The sequence below is a fragment of the Balearica regulorum genome, chromosome 1 (assembly GCF_011004875.1).
Source record: "Balearica regulorum gibbericeps isolate bBalReg1 chromosome 1, bBalReg1.pri, whole genome shotgun sequence".
NCBI lineage: Eukaryota > Metazoa > Chordata > Aves > Gruiformes > Gruidae > Balearica > Balearica regulorum.
This window is the reverse complement of record NC_046184.1, coordinates 207,950,410-207,972,289: the sequence shown is the minus strand read 5'-3', so window position 1 is coordinate 207,972,289 and position 21,880 is coordinate 207,950,410. Positions and strand designations below refer to the sequence as shown.

General features: G+C 39.3%; 1 protein-coding gene across 1 annotated transcript in view; it reads left to right on the top strand.

The window, feature by feature from the left end:
- FAT3 (FAT atypical cadherin 3) overlaps positions 1–21,880 on the top strand; it is a 353,905-nt gene that overhangs the window by 209,922 nt on the left and 122,103 nt on the right. The window contains 1 exon segment of the mRNA XM_075742391.1: positions 6,589–6,650. Within this exon segment, the coding sequence (XP_075598506.1) occupies positions 6,589–6,650 (62 nt within the window).

Below are 21,880 nucleotides of genomic sequence, written 5' to 3'. Positions count from 1 at the left end.
GTGAGGGACTGTTTATCAGGGAGTGTGGTGATAGAACAAGGAGTAATGGCTGGAAGCTGAAAGAGGGTAGGTTTAGATTAGATACAGCTTTAGATTAGATATTAGGAAGAAATTCTTTACTGTGAGGGTGGTGAGGCACTGGAACAGGTTGCCCAGAGAGGTTGTGGAGGCCCCCTCCCTGGAAGTGTTCAAGGCCAGGTTGGATGGGGCTTTGGGCAACGTGGTCTAGTGGAGGGTGTCCCTGCCCACGGCAGGGGGCTTGGAACTAGATGGGCTTTGAGGTCCCTTCCAACCCAAACCATTCTATGATTCTGTGTATTTGTAGAGCATGATCTATCAACTTAAGCATACACAGACACGCCGAGATTTTACTTGTATGAGGACCCTTATGTGAAACAAGAGAGCTAACTGAAGGCAGAGCATGGATTATTCAGTTGGAAAATTCTAATTGGCCATTGGCTGCTCTAATTAGACCATTAAAGGCAGAGTTAGCCGGCAGGTTCACATTTGTTCAGGTGCCATCACTATTTCTGACTGCAAAAATAGAGGTAGCGAATACCTTGAGTTTTCCATAACAGTGTTAAGAAAACAAAGAAATGCTTAACTTTTTCAGCGTATATAGTAAGGGTTTATGTGCCTAGTCTACTGTGGCTGACTAGTTGATAATTTATGGAATTTGTAAAATAGTGTTGTCCAATGAATACATGATCCTCAGATGACAGTTCGGGCTAGTGCAGTTTTGGTGTTATTTCCCCTGTCTTTGGTTGTCACCTTCACTTTGATCAGCATCACATTCACCTAAGATTTGAAAACTCCTATTTGCTTTTACTCTGTCTGTATTTCTCAAGGTTCTCACCTTGCTTGCATATTATCTCATATTTCTTCTCAAGTTAATAATAAAAATAACCATAAACATAAGTATCTCTGTTGCCTTTAGACCATCCTATAAAATATATTTTTATTTACAGTAGTGTACAAAACAAACTTTGATAAAGGTTGGAAAAAATGACAGAATTCAAATTAAATTTTGGAGTTCTGGTAGGATTACATGTGTGGTGGGTTGACCTTGGCTAGATGCCAGGTGCCCGCCAAGCCGCTCTATCACTGCCCTCCTCAGCAGGACAGGGAGAGGAGAAAAACAAGATGGAAAAAACCCCTCATGGGTCAAGATAAAGGCAGTTTAATAAAGCAAAAGGCCTTGCATGGAAGCAAAGGAAAAACAAAAGATTTATTCTGTGTTTCCCATCAGCAGGTGATGTCGGGCCACTTCCCGGGAAGCAGGGCTACAGCATGCATGGCGGTTGCTCTGGAAGACAAATGTCATAAATAACGAACGCCCCCCCCGCTTCCTCCTCCTTTCTCCCAGCATTTATTGCTGAGCAGACGCCATATGGCATGGAATATCCCTTTGGTCAGTTGGGGTCAGCTGTCCTGGCTCTGTCCCCTCCCAAGATCTTGCCCACCCCCAGCCTGCTGCTGAGGGGGAATGTTGGAGAGACAGCCTTGGTGTGTGCCAGCACTGCTCAGCAGCAGCCAAAACACTGGTGTGTTACCAACACCTTGCTGGCTACCGATGCACAGCACTGTGGGGCTGCTGTGGGGAAAATTAACTCCATCCCACCCAGACCCAATATAACATGGCAGTATCACAACCTCCTGAGGAAGGAATAATTTGGATATGCAAATGGCAATATTGAACTTTTTGAAATGAGAGATATTGGCCTCAAATTACATTTGAATATAAATTTGTTTGCCTTGCTTTGTTTATGTTAAATAAGTTAATAATTTTCTGTGCTTTTTCATGTGTTCTTGACTAAAAATGCAAAGATTACATTGACTTGAGAGAGATTCTTAGCTAGCATAAATTTACAGAGCTGCTTTGATTGCATTGGAATTGCGCTAGATTGAGCCTATTACCTGCATATCATCAGAGAGCAGTGTGTACTTTTGGGTATTCCTCAGATATAGACATTTAGCATAGCCACATGTTTAAGCATCCAAGCAGAACTACTGTTCAGAAAAATACAATATATCACAAAAGACTCAGTTTGAGACAGAACATTATGCCACTTTTGAATAGCAAAGCGTACCTTAGCTGACACAATGGCACCAACAAGCTGCTGCTCTCTTTTTTAGGTTTGCTGGCTTTATTAATAATAAAGATGCAGTTTTCTAAAAATAATATTATAAAGTATTAGTCATACTGTTGAATTCATAGCTATTCCTTATTTTATGTCATCTTCAATCATCTATACACATGCATGCATCCACACACATACCTGGTACTAATTCTAAGACACCAGACCTGTGATCAAGTTACTATTTGCTAATACGTTACATTTCCTCTTTTGCACTCTAGTAACTGCATGCTTCACTCATTGCAAATGCAAAGTAACTCGTGGGTTTTGATTTCATTCACTGAACTTTTTTCTTTTTTTCACTTTGCATCTGCGATACTCTAAAAGCATTATCCCAAGCATCAGTACTAAGTATTGCTCAAATGTCTTGATCACACGTCTCAGCCCTGATAGCTGGTGATTTGTTTCCAAGATGATGAATTGGCTGAAGATTGTATAGGCTGATGTATTGGTTAAAGCATCAGGATTTCTAAGTCATCGTCCTGTTCTTCTGTGTCACTATGGCTCTACCTAAGCTGTAAGGCAGGTCTGCCTTGTCGTCCACCCCAAATCTCTGGTTCTTCTGTCCAGATTATAAGGTAATGGGGTGAAGGACACTGCTATTTCTTCTCATCCACATGCTGAGTTTCCTTTTAGAGGAGAACGATGCAGGAGAAGATGATGTACACTATCCAGTGTACAGTGAGATGTGAGATGTTGGAAGGATGTTCCTCAGTCGGTGTCAGCTGGGACTTGTCGCCATGTCCTGCAGTATAATGGGACGTGTTGTGCAGGGTGAGCTTATCACCTGCCAGCATTTCTGAACTCTGTGATGGGAGGAGAACAGTAATTGTTCATTTATTAGGGTGGGAAAAGTACTCCAATAGCAAAAGTAACAAATATTGTAGAAAAGCAAGCTGTATAACATGTAGTTATCTCCAAGCTGAAATACTGGGTCAAGCAATGTTTTGGAGTTTCACAGAAGAGTTCATTTATATGGCCTCAGGAACAGATGTGCCAGGATGCAGAGAGAGATGTTTTAACTCAGAAAGTCAAAGAGAAGTATGAAATCTGGGAACGGAATCACATAACCTTGCTTGTGAGCTGACGGTTTTATTGTAAATAACTTTTCTATTAGATCCAGTTTTCCTCTTCACTTTCATGGCTGTTCTTAAAGAATCATCACAGTTATAAATATATCCTGCCCTTAGCAGGACCATGATGTTTCCCTGGAAATTTGAGAGAAACCATTTGAGAGGTGTGCTATGACTTTTGAAGCTTGTTAGTGTTTTTGACTATTTTGTGAGAAATGAGCGCTATATTTCCCAGCTGGCTTTGGACAGTTGTCCAGATGGCTGTGTCTAGAAGAGCTACGGCACATACTGAAGATGGGAAAAAAGAAAGGGTCATTTTTTATCATTGTCCCCTTGTGATTTTATATCATAACCAGCAGTGCAGCCTAACATCATTTCTTTGGGTTTATTTTTCTCTGTGAGTTATTTTCTTTAGATAATGCCTTTACACCATAACAGACTATGACGATTTAATACAGTTAGACAACTAAAACTGGGATATATTCTCTTGTGTAAAGCCAAGTTTCTCTCAGTTGCCTCTGTATCTTGAAAGTAAAGTTCTACATCCTGCTAAATATTACAATTATTATGTCTCTATGGCATGAAGTACTGAATACAGGAGGGAGGGACACAGCAAGGTTTTCATAAAAACCATGAAATTAATTTCTTTGAGACTGGAGTGGTAAATCTGTGGGTAGTCTTAGACATAACTGGAATATATTTCTTTTATTTTTTTTTTCCAGTTTTGATGATTGGTCTTAAACAGAATTCCTTGAAATTCAGTTTTATAATCTGAAAGGACCAGCTTCACATCCATATTAATATGTGATAATAATTAAATAAATATTAACATCAAGTAGTTGAGATCTGATTTTATGTATAGTCAAACAGTAGTGTTGTGTAGTGTTATCTGTCTGTGACTTCAGGAATGTGTGTGGAAGTGAGCAGCCAGGAGACTGCAATGGGGCCACCATAAGTGTCGGGTAGGCGAATTCCTCAGAGAACAGGAATGGAAACTAGAGGCCCCACAATGGCACAAACAAATGAACAATTATTTCTACAGAGTACTGTAACAACCTAATGAAACTGCCCAGAACTGGCAGTTGTATGTAGAGCTGCCTTTAAAGCAAAAACAACTAGTTGTGCTGGCACAATACCAGGATCAGGTATGCAGAACTGATGGTGATGATCTGGTTACCTGCCCTTTAGGACCCGCTCTTAAGTCTGGGTGCTAAATCTGTCGAGATCTGCTACGTTTAAAATACATGCAGTTCTGTCGTAGAGACTTGCCACATGGCCGTACACCTCTTTTAGAAGTAAGTGTAGGTCTGAAGGCACTCTGACCATTATTGCAGTCCAAAAGGCTCTACATTGAAAAAAAGGAAAACAAAAAAACCCAACCAACCTTTAGTGATAACAGTAGTTTTGTGAGGAGCAGCAGCAGCAGCAGTAGTAGTAATAGTAGTAATAGTTTTAGTTTTACCAATGAAAAATAAGTACTATTCATTCTGACAGTGATATTCAGTTTCAGACATTAACTCCTGGTCTTCAAAAGGAATGTGAATTCATCTGCCTGAAGAAGATGATGAGGACAGAGACCTTCTATAATTTACAGCTAGACATTTCTTGTTTAAGAAGAAAGTAGGTGGAGTTCATAGTGGCACTTTAGGAAGGAAGGAAGTGGAAGATGACATAAAAATGAACCTTACCATGGTTGTGCTTGATAAATATCCATAGTGAACATGCACGTGATGAACAGGGATATTTTAAATTTGAATTTTTTACTTTATCAATTTATTGGGGCTGAACTTCTTTCATAATTAGGAATAACTTCTCTGTATCTTTGCATTGTCTCTAGACATGGGGGGATCTTGTGTGAATGACACCAATTTGTCATCTGTGCTGTCATGTCTGTTTAAACTCATGCAGTGAGTAGATGTCTCCCATATGGTATAGCTGTTTTAAATACTTACAATTGCTTGATGCAGGCAATACCAGTTCTTTTGGGTTTTCAGCCTTTTGCCAGCACCAGGTTCTTCTGTGTAGCTGTAGTGATCCACTGTGGTTTCTGTGACCTCCCCTTGGATGTCGCTTCTGTGGTCTAATAGATCTTGTAACAAGTCTTAAATATTGGAAGCAGAGTGGACTTTCCTTTGTTCATTTCATCCCATTGCTTCAAGTAATATTTCGCCCCTTCTCACCAAAATAGATAATGTGATTCCCCCAAGGAAAACTCAACAGTGTATGAGGAGCTGTGGCTGTAGAAGCGTTCTGTGACTAGAGGTGTTATGTAGATGTAAGATGTTGCTGATGTTTGGGGTTTTTTTTAAGAATTTAGAGTCATCATGGATTTGTGTTTAGATGTTTGGCTGGTCTGATTAAATAAATAAGCATAATAGGTAATCCAAAGAGTATTTATTTTCTTTTCTTCCTTGGTAATCTCAGAGATGAGGAATTCTTGAGAATGAGTTGTCCACTGGCATTGTCTCCAAAAACAGCTTTACATCTAGGAAAAGTTGGTCCCTTTATGCTCATCAGAATCTATCAAAAAAAAAAAAGCACATGATGCATTTTCCTATCCAAAAAAATGTTTTGTATGAGGGAAAACTCAAATCTGCCCTTTAAATCTCTAGTGAGAACAAAATAAAAAACTAAGCTGTGTTCATAGAAGATATGCATTGCTTTTCTTGAGGGAACTTTGGAAGTGTTTCATTTTCTTTCCTTGGAATAAATCTCACAAGAGGTTAATCATTTGTGAAAGTACATTGCTTTAAAAAAAAAGCTATCTTGATCATCCTCATGTAAAAGGGTACTTTATTTTAAAGACTCAATTTGAGCATGGAACAAATTGATGAAATTGTAGTACAAAACCTTTAATGCATTAGAATGATTACATTTGGAAATCATTATGTATACAAGTAGTTATTACAGAAATAACCTTCTTTGTCAAGTATTCTTGGCGTGGAAGTAATCAGCATCCTATCCCATTAATTGTTTGAGAACTCTGAAATCTTTAATGAGGTTTTTTACGGAAGGGTTTCAGTCAAATGCAAATGATTCACTGAAGCACTTAATCATAAGACAAATAGTTATTCTTTAAGTAAGGTTTTTTTATTCACTGTAATAAATGTAGCCTGTTAACTGTAGATACACAGCTGACTTTTTCAGTTACTTTTCTCACAGCATTTTTCTTTACGGGTTCATTGTTAGTCAGAAAGTCATAATGGCTGCACTGAGAAAGAAAATGCTTGACAGATGTCAAGAAATCTGTGTCTGATATCACTTCAAATAGATTTTTTCCCTCTGAGTGTTTGAAAAATGAATTTATTTCTTCTGGTCGATAGAGACATATATTTTTCAACGGGTATTGACAATCAAATATCATCCTTTTTTCACAGGTCTGATTACAACAACGTCAAGAAAATTGGATCGGGAACAGCAAGCAGAGCACTTTTTGGAGGTAAGATTAAGTGGAAAATATATGTTAAAAGGTTAACTGATTTTTGCAGTTTAAAATCACTTTTTCCTGTTCCAGGAGAGTGGTATTCTCCCTTCTCTCAATGTATGGCAGACTCACACAAAACTAGGAATTGCCTGATTATACAGAAGAAATAATACGTTTTGCAATTCCCAAGCACCGGAAAAAAAATGAACAAATATGCACAACACTTCTTTTCCACCTCTAATCTGCTTCTGTTAAATCTTCTATTGTAGCCCATAATTTTATTTGTTACAGAAGTTTAGAATATCCAGAGCAAAGTTTGGTTTTGGTTTGTTTTTTTTTTTTTAAATTGGAACCACCCCAACCCTGCCAAGAATTTCAGTCTCTCAGGTTAAACATGTTTTAAGTTTTGCATCTCAGATCTATAATACAAACTTTTCTTTTGGATGAAAGCAAGCTTTGACCTTGCTCGCATTCACTGCATCATCTGAATCAATGAATAATTTTTTAGCTTTCACTTATTGGGACTATCAACAGCAATTTTCAAGTTAAAAACTGCCCTCTAAAAAGAGTGTCTAAACCATTCCCTTGGCCCTTAGATGAATATTTCTCTTTGTAAGTAGCTCATATATGTTGGATATGGAATGATATACTTGTAAACTACTGGTTTTACCACATGTGTTTTCTTTCACATTGCTATACACCGTGCTGTGCTTTTTTTCCTTTGGGTAGAAGATCTTTGACTCTCTTCTCTTGTCTATTTGTGAAATAAGGAATGTTTGATTCGTGTTGGTACAAGTAAAAAAGAACCATATTGTCCCACATAATCAATCATTCCTACTATGTATTTTGGGAAATACTCTTCAAACCCATGCAAGTTAAAAACATCTGGACAAAATAGTTCCCAATGCAGTCACTATCTGGCAGCACCATGTAGTAAAATACACTTTTGTATATTCCATGGTTCCTTTTGTTTGTTAGAAATCCCAAATCATTTTAGTTAGTGCAGAACATGGGAGAGAAGAGTTAATTTATTAGTGTACAAGTTTGTTTTGGGGTTTTTTGTTGATAATTCACTGTAGAATCTTACACATTCTAGGCCATAAATAAATGGAGGGAAATAAAAGGATTTTCCCCTTTTTAGGATTTATTAAGTTGGAAAGTTAGTAAAATAATCATGTGTTCCAATAACCGCAAGCTTTCCAATTTATACTGCCAGAGAAGAGTGCAAACTGAATGAAATTGGCATTGATTTTGAAATATATCTATTGATGAGAATCTTAGGTCTGTAAGTCTCTTTTGCATTTATGTGTTTGCCTCAGAGACCTCAGTGAAACATGTCAACTTCACATGTACCAGAGGATTCCCATACAGATGGGGAAGAGTTACTATTAATAGCAAAAATAAAAAGTAATTGCTTATAGAAATTAGTCTTTAGTCATCAATACAAGTTAATATATTCCATCCAATGGATTTTATCTTGTTTGAAAAAATAACCATCTGCAAGATTTTGAGGAGTGAAGGTGCACTAGAGGGAAGTTGGTGCTCCAAGGCTTGTGAATGGGGAGCGGAGGGCAGGCTGCAGAGAAGAGAAATGCCTGAGCAGGGTGTCCTGGAGAAGCGAGGAGAGGACCACGCTTGTGAAACCCACCTGGAAATAGTGTATGGGAAAGGGAATAGGGCTCTGGTGGGGACATGGTCCCGATGGCCAAATTGACGCTCTGAGCTGCTGATGAAACATTGACCATCGCTGCCTCCTGGGAGGTGTCTTCCTGGGGATCAGAGCAAATAAGCTGCTGGGGATGCAGAGCCAGGCTGGCCAAGCTGTGCTCATTCTGGTCGCACGCTCAGAAGACATTTTCTAAAACGCCTGGCTCGCTCTGTGTGTAATTAACCCCCTGGGAGGCCTTAATTGATGAGACAACCATGGTCTCCCAGTAGTACAGTATTTCCCTTCCGGCTTCATTTCATATCCTTCTTCCAGTAGTCTGTCTGGTATAAAAGAGAGCAAACTTGGCTCCCTTTGAAAAGCTCTGAGTAGTGCTTCACCTGGCAACCCTTCCTTTGCCCAGTGCGTGTGCGAGGCACTGATGGACCTTTCTAGATACAACTTTTTAATTGTTTTTAATAAGCCTGTCTTTTCCTACCTGAATTTGACAGGGACACTATACCCGTACCAGCCAGTATGTACTGAGCAAATTCCATTACTATCAGTATTTCCTCCTCTTTCGCAAAAGTTGTTAGGAAAAAGAGGTGAAATAAGATGGCAGATGTTAGTCATTGTAATTGTGTGTAGTGTCAGTGCTCGTCTCCAGACCACCGCCTGTGATGGCTTAGGGTGGCTCTTCTGGATTCGCCTGTGCCTGTCTCTATCGGAGGAAACGTGAATTACTGGATGTGTATTTTAAAGGCTGCCATACTTAGGAAGGGTGAATCTAAGTGACTCCCCTTCTAAATACACCAGAAGTCTGTTGCAAAGTACTGAGCCCAGGTTAACCGTGCATCTTTTCTTCCATCCTCCTTTAATTATTCTTTGGCTGTATGGACCTGTGTCCCTGTGATTTTTTTAACAGTACTCGAGGCTGCTGTCACAGGACTTGCACTTGCCAAAGAGTATGTGCCAAAATGAGCACAAAAACGTGTCTAGACCCTGAGTTAAAAGATGCATGAGTAAGTCAGAAATAGACTCCCTTTTGTAATAATTGAGATTTTTTGTTTGGTTTGGTGATGTTGTTTGAGGAGGTTTCTTTTTTGTTTGTGGCTTTTTGGGAGAAGAAGAAAAAAAGTATTTCTCATTGATTGTGGCATTGTCAATGCTATTTTTTTTTTTTTCAGCTTTCAGTTTGAGGGCTATTTTTTTGACACCTTTGTAATGTCTTGCAAGGCTGCAGGTTTTAGTCAGTGCTTCTTATCAGGCAGAATTTTTCTGATTACATTTAAATTGGATGTCACTGGATTATATTCAGGATGGTCTCTTGCTTTAGTGGATTCTTACTAATGGAATGGTTCTGCCTGAAACAGGAGGAAAATGACCACTTGATTACATTACTTTCTCACATGAAGCAAGCCAAAAGCATTTGTTTTATTTCACAGACTTTCTTAAAGATTCTGTAGTTGTGATGAAGCATTTAAATATCTGTCTGAAACAAGAAAGGTAATTTTGAGTAAGTAAATGAAAATAGCAATGTATTTCCACTTGAGGTGCAATTGCAGGTTTCAGGTGATCTGTCTTTATTCTCCTTCAATAATTGGACACTTCAGCACTATGGTTATACATGTCCTCTTCTTTCCTTCTTTTATTTCTTTCTTCTCCTGGGTACGTGTTGTCTTCTAGCAATTTCTATGTTAACACTTATGCTCAAAAAGAAGAAACTGGAAGTGGAGAATGTTAGTGGAGTTTGAGCTATGGAAAAACACAGAAAATTGGCTGGCTGGTTTTTCTGCCCACATTTTTTTTTAGTGCCTCCTAATCCTGGTCTGACAGCTTTACAAACTCTAGTGGTTTTGCTGTGTGATTTTAAGCAAACGGCTGCTGGAGTGATGGAGGTCCGATAATAAGAATAAAAAGTAAACCATTTCCTGCAGGATCTGCATCCTCGTGTTGTGTCAGCTGATTTTGAGATGTCCAGAACATGAATAATTCCAAGTCTGCTTTCCAGTGTGCATGTGCAGCTTGATGGGAGAGGATTGTTGAATCCAGGCTACATCTCATTGACTTGCACGTTCAGCCTGGAAAGTGGATCTGAGCGCGTGCTTTCTCACCCAGAGCGGTTTCTGAACGTGCTGTTGCAGATGCTGGGTTACTTATGCCTCCAACACGGAGAGCCTCTGCAAACTGCACCCACTTCTGGGGAGTTCAGTTTGTGGGGAATTGCTGAGGCGAGCTCTGTATTTAGCAAAAGAAGAGCTTAAATAGATACAGGCTTCAGTGTGCAATTTTAGCAACAGTCTTTGAAATTTTATGATTGGAGGGGTAAATTATCTGTAGCAAGAGATGACCTCTTCATCCTCTTGATAACTGTGTATAATAGTTGGTGCTTTAAAGTGCTGAGGCTATTTAGTCTCTCCTTGATGAGTATATGTGGTGGCAGGCTCTTAAGTCATTTAGCAAAGTTTTGAAATTGTATCGATAGTACTGTCTGTTCCTCCAAAAAATGTTAAATTTACCACTGTCGATGTATTCAGAAATTATCTTTTAACATTTGTCATAGTGGAAAACTTGTCTATTCAAAGCCTCTCTAAAGAGTAAAAATAGTTGCTAATAAGCATGGTCAGAACTTTAAATCTCCTCAGGAGTGACAAAGCAACTGAAGACAGTAAGTTTAAGAATACTGTTACAGCATCCTTGGCCTTTCAAGGTCCGAGTCATGTACCATAATTAATGAGGAGGAGAAGTGGGAGCAGAGTGTTGGCTTAGTGCAGCTAATTTTTAGCCAACTTAGTGCTATCAGAATAGTAACAGTGCCTCTGAAGTCCCTTGATTTTGTCACAAATCAGTATACACGAGCCTCATCAATCTTCCTGCTGTGATGCTTGAGCGTAGCTCTGAGAAGGATGTCACTAACAGTGCATGAGGTTGTAATGAAGATAAGTTGGTAAATCTGATGTGAGTGTCAAAATACATGGGCTGAATGAAGCATATTGGTTTCTATTTACTGTAAGTACACTAACAGGGTACAATAAACTGTGTTACATGGTGTGTATTTATATGCAGTAATTAGAGGGAAGCATACTAATCTGCTGTAATTGTAGCCTTCTAGAAAGAATTCAAATTTCCACTCGTTTAATGGGAAGTTGCAATTGTGAGGGGAATTTTGATGGAGGGACTATCATTTTTTCAGCTTGGAATTTGGTCTGGACTATGACAGGGGAAATTGCTGCTGGAAACTTTATGGCCTCTGTTTGCAGGGGAGCGGGGGTTAAAATCTTGAAAAGCAGCATTTTAAAATAGCACTGCCTCTCAGTTCTTCCCACAAACACCACGCTGGTGGTTCAGCGTTGGACTGGTGCTGCGTTCTCTGCCATCCTCCTCTTTTTCTCCAGCATCTCCCACGCAAGAATCGAACAGATTTAACCTTGTTTTTCTTTCGAGCCTATTCAGTTAGGCTGTAGCCTTTGCTAGTGGTGATGCCTGAAGTCAGTGGTCCTTTGTGAGAAACCGCAGCGTTTTCTGAAGAATATAGGCAGCCGTGTGGCAATATGCTCGTGTATATTTTTACAGGAGAAGTACAAAAGCTGAAGTTCATTGGGTTTATGTAGCTGAATAGTACTCTACAGAACATTGATTGCCTAAATCCTGGATTATGAATCTGTGTAAGCATTTGTTTCATGGATCTTTAGCATTGCCCACATTTGGCAGGGAAAACTGCATTTTTTTCTTGGTGACATGCTGGTGATGGGGTAAGAATGAGGCAGTGTGTCTGATTGAACATTTTGTCTGAGGTTTAAATGGCTCCAAAGGCACATGCCTTTCCCTTTTTAACGTTGAAGCTTATCAGGTGATGCAGTGCAAATTAAAAAAAAATAGGTAAACAGCCTCTTATTTCCAGCTTGAGCTTAACAATTGTTAGTGGCTGTGCTTACTGGAAGTAAGAGAACTATTTTTTATTTTTTTTTTATGATTTTGAGGACACCTGAAAGGATTTTTAGTGGAACAGTAGGTATGTAGGGTCAACTTTCTAAAAAGACAATGAAAGCTGTTTCATGATGTCAGCTTCCAATGGTGACACATTGAAATTGAATGTCAACTTCAAAGGTGGGGGAAAAAAGCAAAGGGAAAAAGGAAAGAAAGGGAAAAAAGGAAAGGGAAAAAAAAAGAAAAGAAAGAAAATAAACAGTTCTAAAAGAAAATCAAAAGCGTGTTCATCTCATAGTGCCTCTCCATGGGTTTATCATCAGCAGTGGGTGAAGCCACCTGTGGGACAGGTCGGTGTGGTGGTGGATCTAGCAGAGACCCCAGTTCTTGGCGTAGAAGGCACATGCTGAGCTCGCTCATCCCACGCTGCAGATTTCCATCCTGCACCCTGTGTTCTTCGGGAGTTATTATTCTGCACCAGCTTTCTAGAGATGCAAGCGCTGCACTTGCTCCCCCTTCCTCTCCCATTTTATTTTTTTTCCCATCAAGCTGCTATTTTCAGAAGTAGCCAACAACTTCCCAAAGGCAGGAGATGACCGGAGGTTAAAGCTCTCTTTCAGAGGCATATTTGCATATGACATTGCACGCTGCTACTCATGTGTATTCAGGCAGAAAGTCTTACACAGCAAAATATGGGAAAAGTCCTGGTGTGATTCATCTGTCTGCAGTGATCAGGGGTCTCCTCGATTAGACTATTGTCTCTAACTAATGTGATCTGATAAGGTGAAGAATTATCAAGTGCATCACAGAAAATATTACTAGTTCAGTTGTTAACCGAGTGGCCTCTGCAAAGAGATATGAACAGGAATTTTAAACTGCAAAATAATTAAAGCATGGCATTTTTATGGATTATTCTCTTTTCTTTGATTATTGCAAATTTCAATAGCTCCCAGATGTCCCTTTATTTTAGAGAGCAACTTGAGAAGTAACACAGACGACAAAGCCTAAGCATTGGGAAAACTGAGTTTAATAACATTTTCTTTGTGCATATGGAATTTTAATTTTGTTTTCTTACTAAATAAGAAAAAAACTCTTCATAAAGTGACAATGATAGGGCAAATTAAGTTTGAATTAAAAAAAAAAAGGAGTTGTGTATTTAAATCCTCAATATTGCATGTTAAATTCAGGTAGCCAATGGGAAATGTACACATAACTCTGATGACATAATATATACCAAAGACAAGGGGCAAGAATGGGTCCACGTGTGTCAAATAGCAGCGTGAACCTCAGCTCATTTCAGTTATTCAATGAAATACCAATGGCCTTGAGACACTGGATGTGCGAAGAATGTCTATGACATTTCCACAGTTTGTGGACTTTAAGTCAACCCTGAGGATGCTTTGTTTGCTTTTTGCCTTGTGCTTATGGTTGATTCCAGTCTTTTTTGGGGGTTGGTTTTTTTTTTAGATACTATTCATCTAATACTTTTAACTCTCTCAAGATTAGATTGTTTCTCTTTAAAATGTTTTGCACATGCTAACACACCAGGATGATGTCAAGGAAAAACACACTACTGACAGCTCAATTAGTGCATCATTTATATCCAAGTATCTGATTCTGGCCTCTCTTGGAGAGTGCTTAAGCCATCCAGCTAATCTGATACTGTATGGAAGTTCTTACATGGCAGGATTTTAGTCCACCATTAAAAAATCTCGCACTTATTTGATTAATCCATTCTATTGATTCAGGATACCAATAGTAATGAAGAAAAGCAATCCTCTTTTCTATGTATAATGAACTCCCTAAATCAAAAATCTTCATAACTCAATATGCAGAACTTTGGGGTTTTGTTGTGAATGCTTGACAATTATAGAAATGAGTCAAATAGTTTATAGACCTTTTATAGATGTATTGTAAGCTTGTGTTAATTTATTTGGGTATTAAAATATAAAAGCATAGCTCATTTATTATTTAGTCACTCCTTAGCTAATGGAAGAGATTTGATTTTTCCAGTTCATCGATATATATGATGACAGATTCAAGATCTACAGTGGAATACCGCCCCAAGTGTATTTTCCACAAAATCATGTTTCACCAGAGTCTGCTAGAAATGGGCAGGGAACAATTGATATTACGATCCACGTTTAAAAAACCTGTTAGCCATTTAGATGAAAAGTTGACCTAGTATAAGGATACAGATGATTTTGCAAGTACCAATTCAGGTTCGTATTTTGAAGAGCATGGCAAGATCAGAGTTGTCCAGGGCTAGGGCTTTGGTTCACACACTGCTGTCTACCACGGTTGTTGTGTCTCGTTAGAAAAATAACATTTCTGATTGCCTCGAGCTTTGCCTTAGTTAAGGAATGATTTGCATATATCTAGAGTTTGCAGAGGGGAGGGAGCCTGTTTTGCTTTCATGAATCGCTGACCTGAACTGTTTGGTCATGAAATGAAGAAATGAAAATCCACAAAGTACAGCACTGTCGGCTTTTTCATGCTGGGGCATCAATGCCTCTTTTAGGATTTCCTTGTGGACCCACAGCAATCTAGCAGCAGGTCTTGGCTCTAAAAGCACCTCATCGCATGCAAGCATGGAAGGCGATACTCAGCGTATAGGCTTCATGTGCTGTCTTATCAGGCATTTTCCAGTTCTTTCAAAGGCATAACAGAGAAGGTGGAATTGTGCCAGGAAGCAAATCCAGCCTACGGGCTGCCACCCTGCAGGGTCCTGGGCATCTTCTGGGAGCCTAGAGGTGTATCAGCATTTCCTTGAGCCTCTGGACCGAATTAAAATCTCACTGGACTTAACATGGTGCAGTTGTGAAGTCAAGTAGTGCAAAAAAGTGACCTTTTGGTTAACTAGCATTATGTTAAGACATCTGTGATGTCACTGTGGAGAGCGAAAAGTCTTATTTATTATCCTGGGGGCTAGTTGAGTTCCTTTACTTACCCTGAGTAGTGTTCTTAGTCTGGCTTCAGTAGCATTGATTTTCTTGAAGTTATCCCCGATAATACCCAGGATGAGAGAATTAGACACCAGCTCCCATGTCTGTGTTTCCCTAGATATGTCTGGAAATGGGTGAGTGAGCACATTAGAGAAAAGTAATTTAAAATATACCCAACACCTGTTTCTTCTGCTCTGTTTGCAGAACTATGAGATGGCAGAGCATTAGATCGATGCAAATGGGATGGAAAAGTATTATTAAAACACCAAATATTATTGTGTGGTTTGAAAATCAGGTCTGCACCCATGTGTTAAATGCTGTTGAAACAGAGAGGGATATATTAATGGTCTTCCTTCTCATTTTATAAATCATTCCTCATGCTAAGCTTATGTAGACAAATTCTGCGGTAAATCTGTACCAAGTTCTTCTTTTCTGCCAGGATTTAGGAGTTTGGTCTAATGTTGCTTTCTCGCTGAGGGATTAGCTCACAGATTAGCTCAGGGTTAACAGGTTTTTTCTTCATTGTATGTTTCTTCAGATCTGTAGCTCTCTTTTTTTATGGGCTGGAGCCCACCTGCCAGGCGCAAATAGGTCGGATATACCCTTTCAGGGTGTCTCTTTTGCCAGGTCCCGTGCTTGGTGAGACAAAGAGTCATTGTGAAGGGCACGCTGCTTTGCTAAATCTTCACATTTGTTTTATGAATGTACTGATGTTTTAATCTTCTGCAGAAGCAGCAGGAAATCTTTCACATGATTTGAATCTATTTTAGATGTACAGAGCCTTTGTGTTATCTGAAGCATGTCTGCTTTAGTGCTATATCATGTTTTCTGTAGCATTTGCAATACCCATCAGCTGCCAGACTGTTAATTTATGTCTGTAAGTGTTTGAGCACACACACATGCATGCACACACACACATTTTGTGGAGGTCTCCATTTCCTCCCTTCCTGGCTAAGACCGAGCTGAGCATTGCATTTAAGGCAGGGGACAATATTCTTCCTCAGTTAGGAATGCATTGCATCTGTACTAAAATCCTTCCTGGGCACAGGAAATCCTAGTATGCCTTTTAATTAATCCACCATTTAGAAACATGACCTTAAACAAGTTTTTCATCCATTTGTCCTTTCTTCTGGAGTAATCTGTACTCAGCCATTTGGAATTCATGCTTGTTATCTCTATAATTCTGGGCTATTTTCACAGCGACTTCACTTACTGCCACCACTTATACACACCAAATGCAACCACCCTGCAATACGTCATGTAGGGATCCCAACACGAAATCTCCAGTTCCTTTGACCTGAGTGGACTTTGGTTTGGTTTGAGACATGCTCTTTGATCACAGGCTGTTGCAGTGTCCGTGGAGTCCGACAGGAGATGGTTCCCAGGACACCTGCAGCTTCAGCAGTCCCTGCCCCAGATCATCTTCACTTGTGAGCACCTCAGTTTACAGGCAGCCTCTCCACAAGGGAAAAAGTGGAACAACTATTTCCTTTTGCTTTTACTATCTTCCCTGCAGCTATCTCTTCTCCATCATGGTAAAGATCATCCTTATTCTTGAGGTCTACTCCTTTGAGTCATACTGTCAATCTAGAGTCACATCTGGGTTTTTTCAGAGCTTCTTCCTCTGAATTTTTTATTATTTCTTTTTGTCTCCACCCAATTAATGCTCTTCTTATCCAGGACCTCATAATTTCCAGCATCTGTGATGTACTGAAAACTCTGCATTGCTCAAAGCTGCCCCCACCAGTCCATGCACTTGGTGAGAACTTCTTCCTCGAATACCTTAAATACACAACATTTTCTTTGTGTCTTATCACATCCCTTACAGTCTTCTCACCATAGCCTGTAATATCTTTCAGTATTATGTATTTTCCTTCTTTATCTGTTCTTTCATATTCCCAGATCGCCACCCTGTCCCGCCGCCACATAATCCTTCACCATTCACCTTGTGCAAAAAAGACATATTGAAAAGGGTAGGAAAATGTCACGCAAAAACATGGTAGTCTGAAAAAAAATGTTTATTTTAAAAATAATTTGTTATGGCAAAAGTGCATCATTGTGTGAAATGCGCTGAAATAAGATTGGAGTATTAGGCATAATTTGTAACATGACACAAATTAAAGCATTTACTAGACACCTAGAGATAAGAAAACCTTTAATCAGGTTGAGAATCAATTTAATAAGCATATTTGACACCTTTTTTCTTCCTAAATATATTGTCATGGAACATAAGAATCCTAATACTTTTCTTATCTGACTTTAGCTTGATAATAATCAGAGACCAAACAATTCTTTTGCTTTTTATGAAGATATGATTTAAACAGAAAAATAGAAAGACCTTGAAGCATCAAGTGCTATGAAATCTGCCCTCAAAAGCAGTAATTTTCTTTTTTCCCAGCCTAAACAAATTTCAGTTGTCAGGAAACAGATTAATCTCCTCATTCTGAAATGTAATATTGCTGTTTGCTAATCTCTCGTGATACAGAGACGTTGAAAATGTTATCATAGCAGTTCGAGAGTACATTTTATGTTTTGGCAAAAAACAATACTTTCTTTGGCAAGGAGTATTCTAAATATTCAAAAGCAAGGATTAACATGAATAATTGAGAGCAAAAATGTCAGAATACAGATAATTAATTATTTTTTCTCACAGTCCCTGGGAAAGTAAAAAATACAAACATTACTAATAGCAGTCTGTCAATTTATGGCTTCAGCTTTTCTGAGGACCAGCATATTATCTTTAATCCAGATACCAACAAATAGCTTAATACTTTCTGTCATAACCTCAAATGTATTTGGTTTTCCCTGTGAATCTTGTTTCCTTCCACTATCCTTCCAAATAATTTTAAGGTGTTGTATAAATAAAAATGTGTTCTTAACCCTCAAGGCCAAACAGCTATTTTAAAGACTTAATTGAAAAAAACATGGAGAATTTAAACACATGGTTTTACATTGCCACACTTTAAAAAAAAAAACACAAAAAACCACAACAAAAACGCATGACCACAGTTTAAAAAACACTCAAAAAAAATTCTAGAAAGTCATAAGCTTTAGACTACACATTTTAGCTAAGCAGAGATTATGCTTTATCATGTGAAACATCAAAGTATGCTAAAATGGCACGGCCTCTGTTGACTGAGAGATGCGGAAGGCAATGAGACAAGTGCATTACCTTGGTCTCAAAAGAAGACCATAAGGTGTAGCAGAAGGAATAAAAATATTAACTGACATGTGAGGTTTCGCTTGCATGTAATCCTTATCCTTCTCACCAAAACCCTGTTGTTGAAATGGACCTGCGCAAACCCACTCTGTGTAGCTTTGGCCATATGTTTGTGGGATTAAATTGAATACTAAAGCCCAGGTTTTCTCTTTTTTTCATTGGTATTTACCAAGTATATGCACAGTTAAGGATCTTTCACTATTTTTGTTGCAAACCACTAGATACCACCTGAGCAGAGTCTTAACTGTAACATCTCAGCCGGGGAACGGCATTTTAAAAAGTGAAATGATATTTGCTTTAAATGTCTTCTCTTCAGGCATTTCATTCTCATGATATCCAACTCTCAGTGTGAAAGTGTCGATTAAAAGCTGTGGCTTTTGTAATAAAAAGAAGTCTGAAATGCACCGCAGATTTTGTTTTTCTGCAGCACTGGGAGGGTGCCTGGTGATGGATCACACCGGTGCTGGGACGCCCAACTTCCAGTGAGCTGCTGAGCTCCCGAAAGAAATCCTTGCTGCTGCATCACGGTGCTCAGCGTGAGGCAGTCATTTATCCTGCTTCTTGACAGAGCAAATTACCCTACTCAGAGCTGTGGGCTATTTTCAGCACCTCGTATAGTTCTTGCAGGGCTAATTTGGTGTCCCTTCCCTCTCCTCCACTCTGCAGCACAGACTGAGAGCTACCTCAGGACTTCCTAACTTGAGAACCCCCCCCGGTTTCTCTAGGCGCGCAATATGCTTCGCTAGCCCTTGGATGCCTAAGCAGTAGTAGCTGAATAAATTACACATTCATGCTCTATTTTCTAAAGGTTATTGAGCACACATTCACCAGACTTACATAGCAAAACAGGAATTGCATCTTAAACTTCACTTGATTGACAAACTGCCTTTGCCTCACTAAGTCCGTAAATAAGACTTAGATATTTTGTCAGATCAGTAATCCATGGATTAGACCCACTTTTAATACTGTCATTTCTAAAACCGGATGCACTTTTGGAGAACAAGCGTATTTATATTTTGTATACAGTTTCTCAAAGGAAGCAGCAGCAGCATCTATAGGTGGTGTTGGCCAGGGTGCCACATCGTGAGCGAGCATCTGTGGTCCTGACCCCAGCATCTACCCATGGGGATTAGCGCATGGGGCTGACATATCTGATGTCCCTGTGCCAAGGGATCACGCCTCCTGTACTGATCCTGACAGGATGCACTTGTGCTGCTCAAGAGCTGCCATAAATCAGGAGCTTTCTCACGGCTATTTCCAACAAAGTACCCGGCCCCTTTAACACCTCCTGAGACAATCTCGAAAGCAAAGCAGCTCCTAAAACTTTCCTTTTTCAATCTCTTTTGCTACAAAGCAACTCATTAGAGGGACTCCTTCTGCTTCCCCCCCTTTCTCTCCCTTCACCTAGTGAGGGCTAATTGGAGGCCCATAAAATGAATCCAGGAAAATTCTCCTTCTTCTCCCATATATCAGTCTTGCACTACCAAATTGGGCATATTGTCTCATGCAGTGTTTTATTGTCCCCCAGATCACATTATCGGCGGGGCAATCTCACAAAGGTTAATAGCATTACTAGGTTGTCTCTCGGTCTGACATTCTTGCTCATCACTCTAAATCCAGTCATTTTACCAGTGGCGTTAGACATCTCTACTGAAGTTAATTGGATGCTGCTTGCCGCTGACTTCAAACCCAACTCTATAAATCGTAACTACTTGTAGCTGATTGTCCCTGCTCTTAACTTTCATTTCACAACTGGGAAAAGTATGTGTGGGTTGATATACCTGGCTTTTCAACCACACTCTTTGACATTTGCAATCCAATTATTGGTCACCTTGGCCATTTGTTCAGTCCAACTGTCCTCCCATTGGTATGCCATGTGTCAACACCTGCTCCGTATACTGCCTCCATGGGAATATAAACAGTAAATTATGAGCCTATATAAATCCATTAAAGAGTTACTGTGACTCCATAAACCATGGAAGTGAAACTGAAGTGCTTTATGCAGTTGCTGGTATCCCAAGTTGGAATTGCTGCTCTGTATTTTTAGAACGTCCCAGCTAACTGAAGTCAGGCAAGGTAAGTATCTGTTAAGAGCCTTGGTGTCCATACAGTGAGAACATGAACCTTAAGGGCTGCGCGTGGTAAGATTTTGATATTACATTCTTGAATAAATGGTTGTCATCAGTCAAAAGCAGTAAGTTTATATTAATCAGTTTTTATTAATTATGTCCTTTCCCCAGATGGAAAGTACACTTCCTAGGCTCTACTTACATTTCACTGACCCTTTGCACAGCAGTGAATGCCATCCTGTGGCTGCACAAACCAAATGCATGTGAAAGACTAATTCTGCAGAAGAATCAAAGTGCTAAGAATATTTTAAAAGTTGCGATCTTTTAAAATTCCTCCTGCACTGCAGGAGTAGAATGTCATCTTTTTATTATTCAGACACATAAAGATCCCTTTCCAGGACTCCAGGCACTGTGTAATTAATTAATTATAATAGTATTAATTGGTTAATTAATATTAATAACCTGAACATTTTTAATGTGTTCTGAGTGTTACTCAGGGAAATTAACTTTTCGGGCCAGGATTTTTTTTTTCTTTTGCAACACATTTGGAATGTTAAAACTTTGAGACAATGTTGTATCGTTACCCCTAAATGACCTTGTTCTTACACACACACCTACTTATTTATGTCGGCAGTATGCTCTTGACACATTCTGAAAATTATTCATATATATCACTGTTCACAGGATCACTGGCTATATGTGTAACAGATTAAACCAAGAGGGAAAAAAATCATGTTAAAGAATTGTACATGAAATCGCTGTTTCTTTAAACAAAAAAAAAAAATCCCATATTTGCCTGGGTGTTAAATATTCTTCCCATTAGTTATAATGCATGCAATGGCGGTGGTGCTGTGGTGGTACAACGGTTGGACTTGATGATCTTAGAGGTCTTTTCCAACCTTAAAGATTCTATGATTCTCTGATTCTATGATCTCTACCCTTTAGTTGAAGGCTTACAGCTTTCAGGTACTTCTTGTGCAGCTGCAGCCCAGGGTTGGGCAAAAGCTGAATGAGAAGTAAAAACAAGCTGAAATGAGATTGTTGAGCTGTAGGTGCAACCCTGTTCTCACCAAAGTCAATGGGAAAATTCTCACTGATTTCCAGGTCAGAGGATTTCACAACTGACCAGAAGATACTTGTAATTCTTTGGCTGCTCAGACAACATAAGCTCGGTTTAGCAGGGAAACACTTCTCTTTAGACTTTCCCTGTGTGTCTTTAGCCAGGCAGCATGTGCGTACCCCACCGTCCATGGTGTGGTTGGGGATGCTGAGGCTATGCAGGTGTTTGTGGAGGTTTGTAGAGGTTCAGCAGAGCTGAAAAGAGAACTAAAATGACTACGTGAAAAACGGTTACAGTGAACTGGTCCCTAAATGTACACTTAACTGTGTCAGTCTTACCTAGTGAAAAAAAGCAACGTTTCACTATGTCATATGAAACA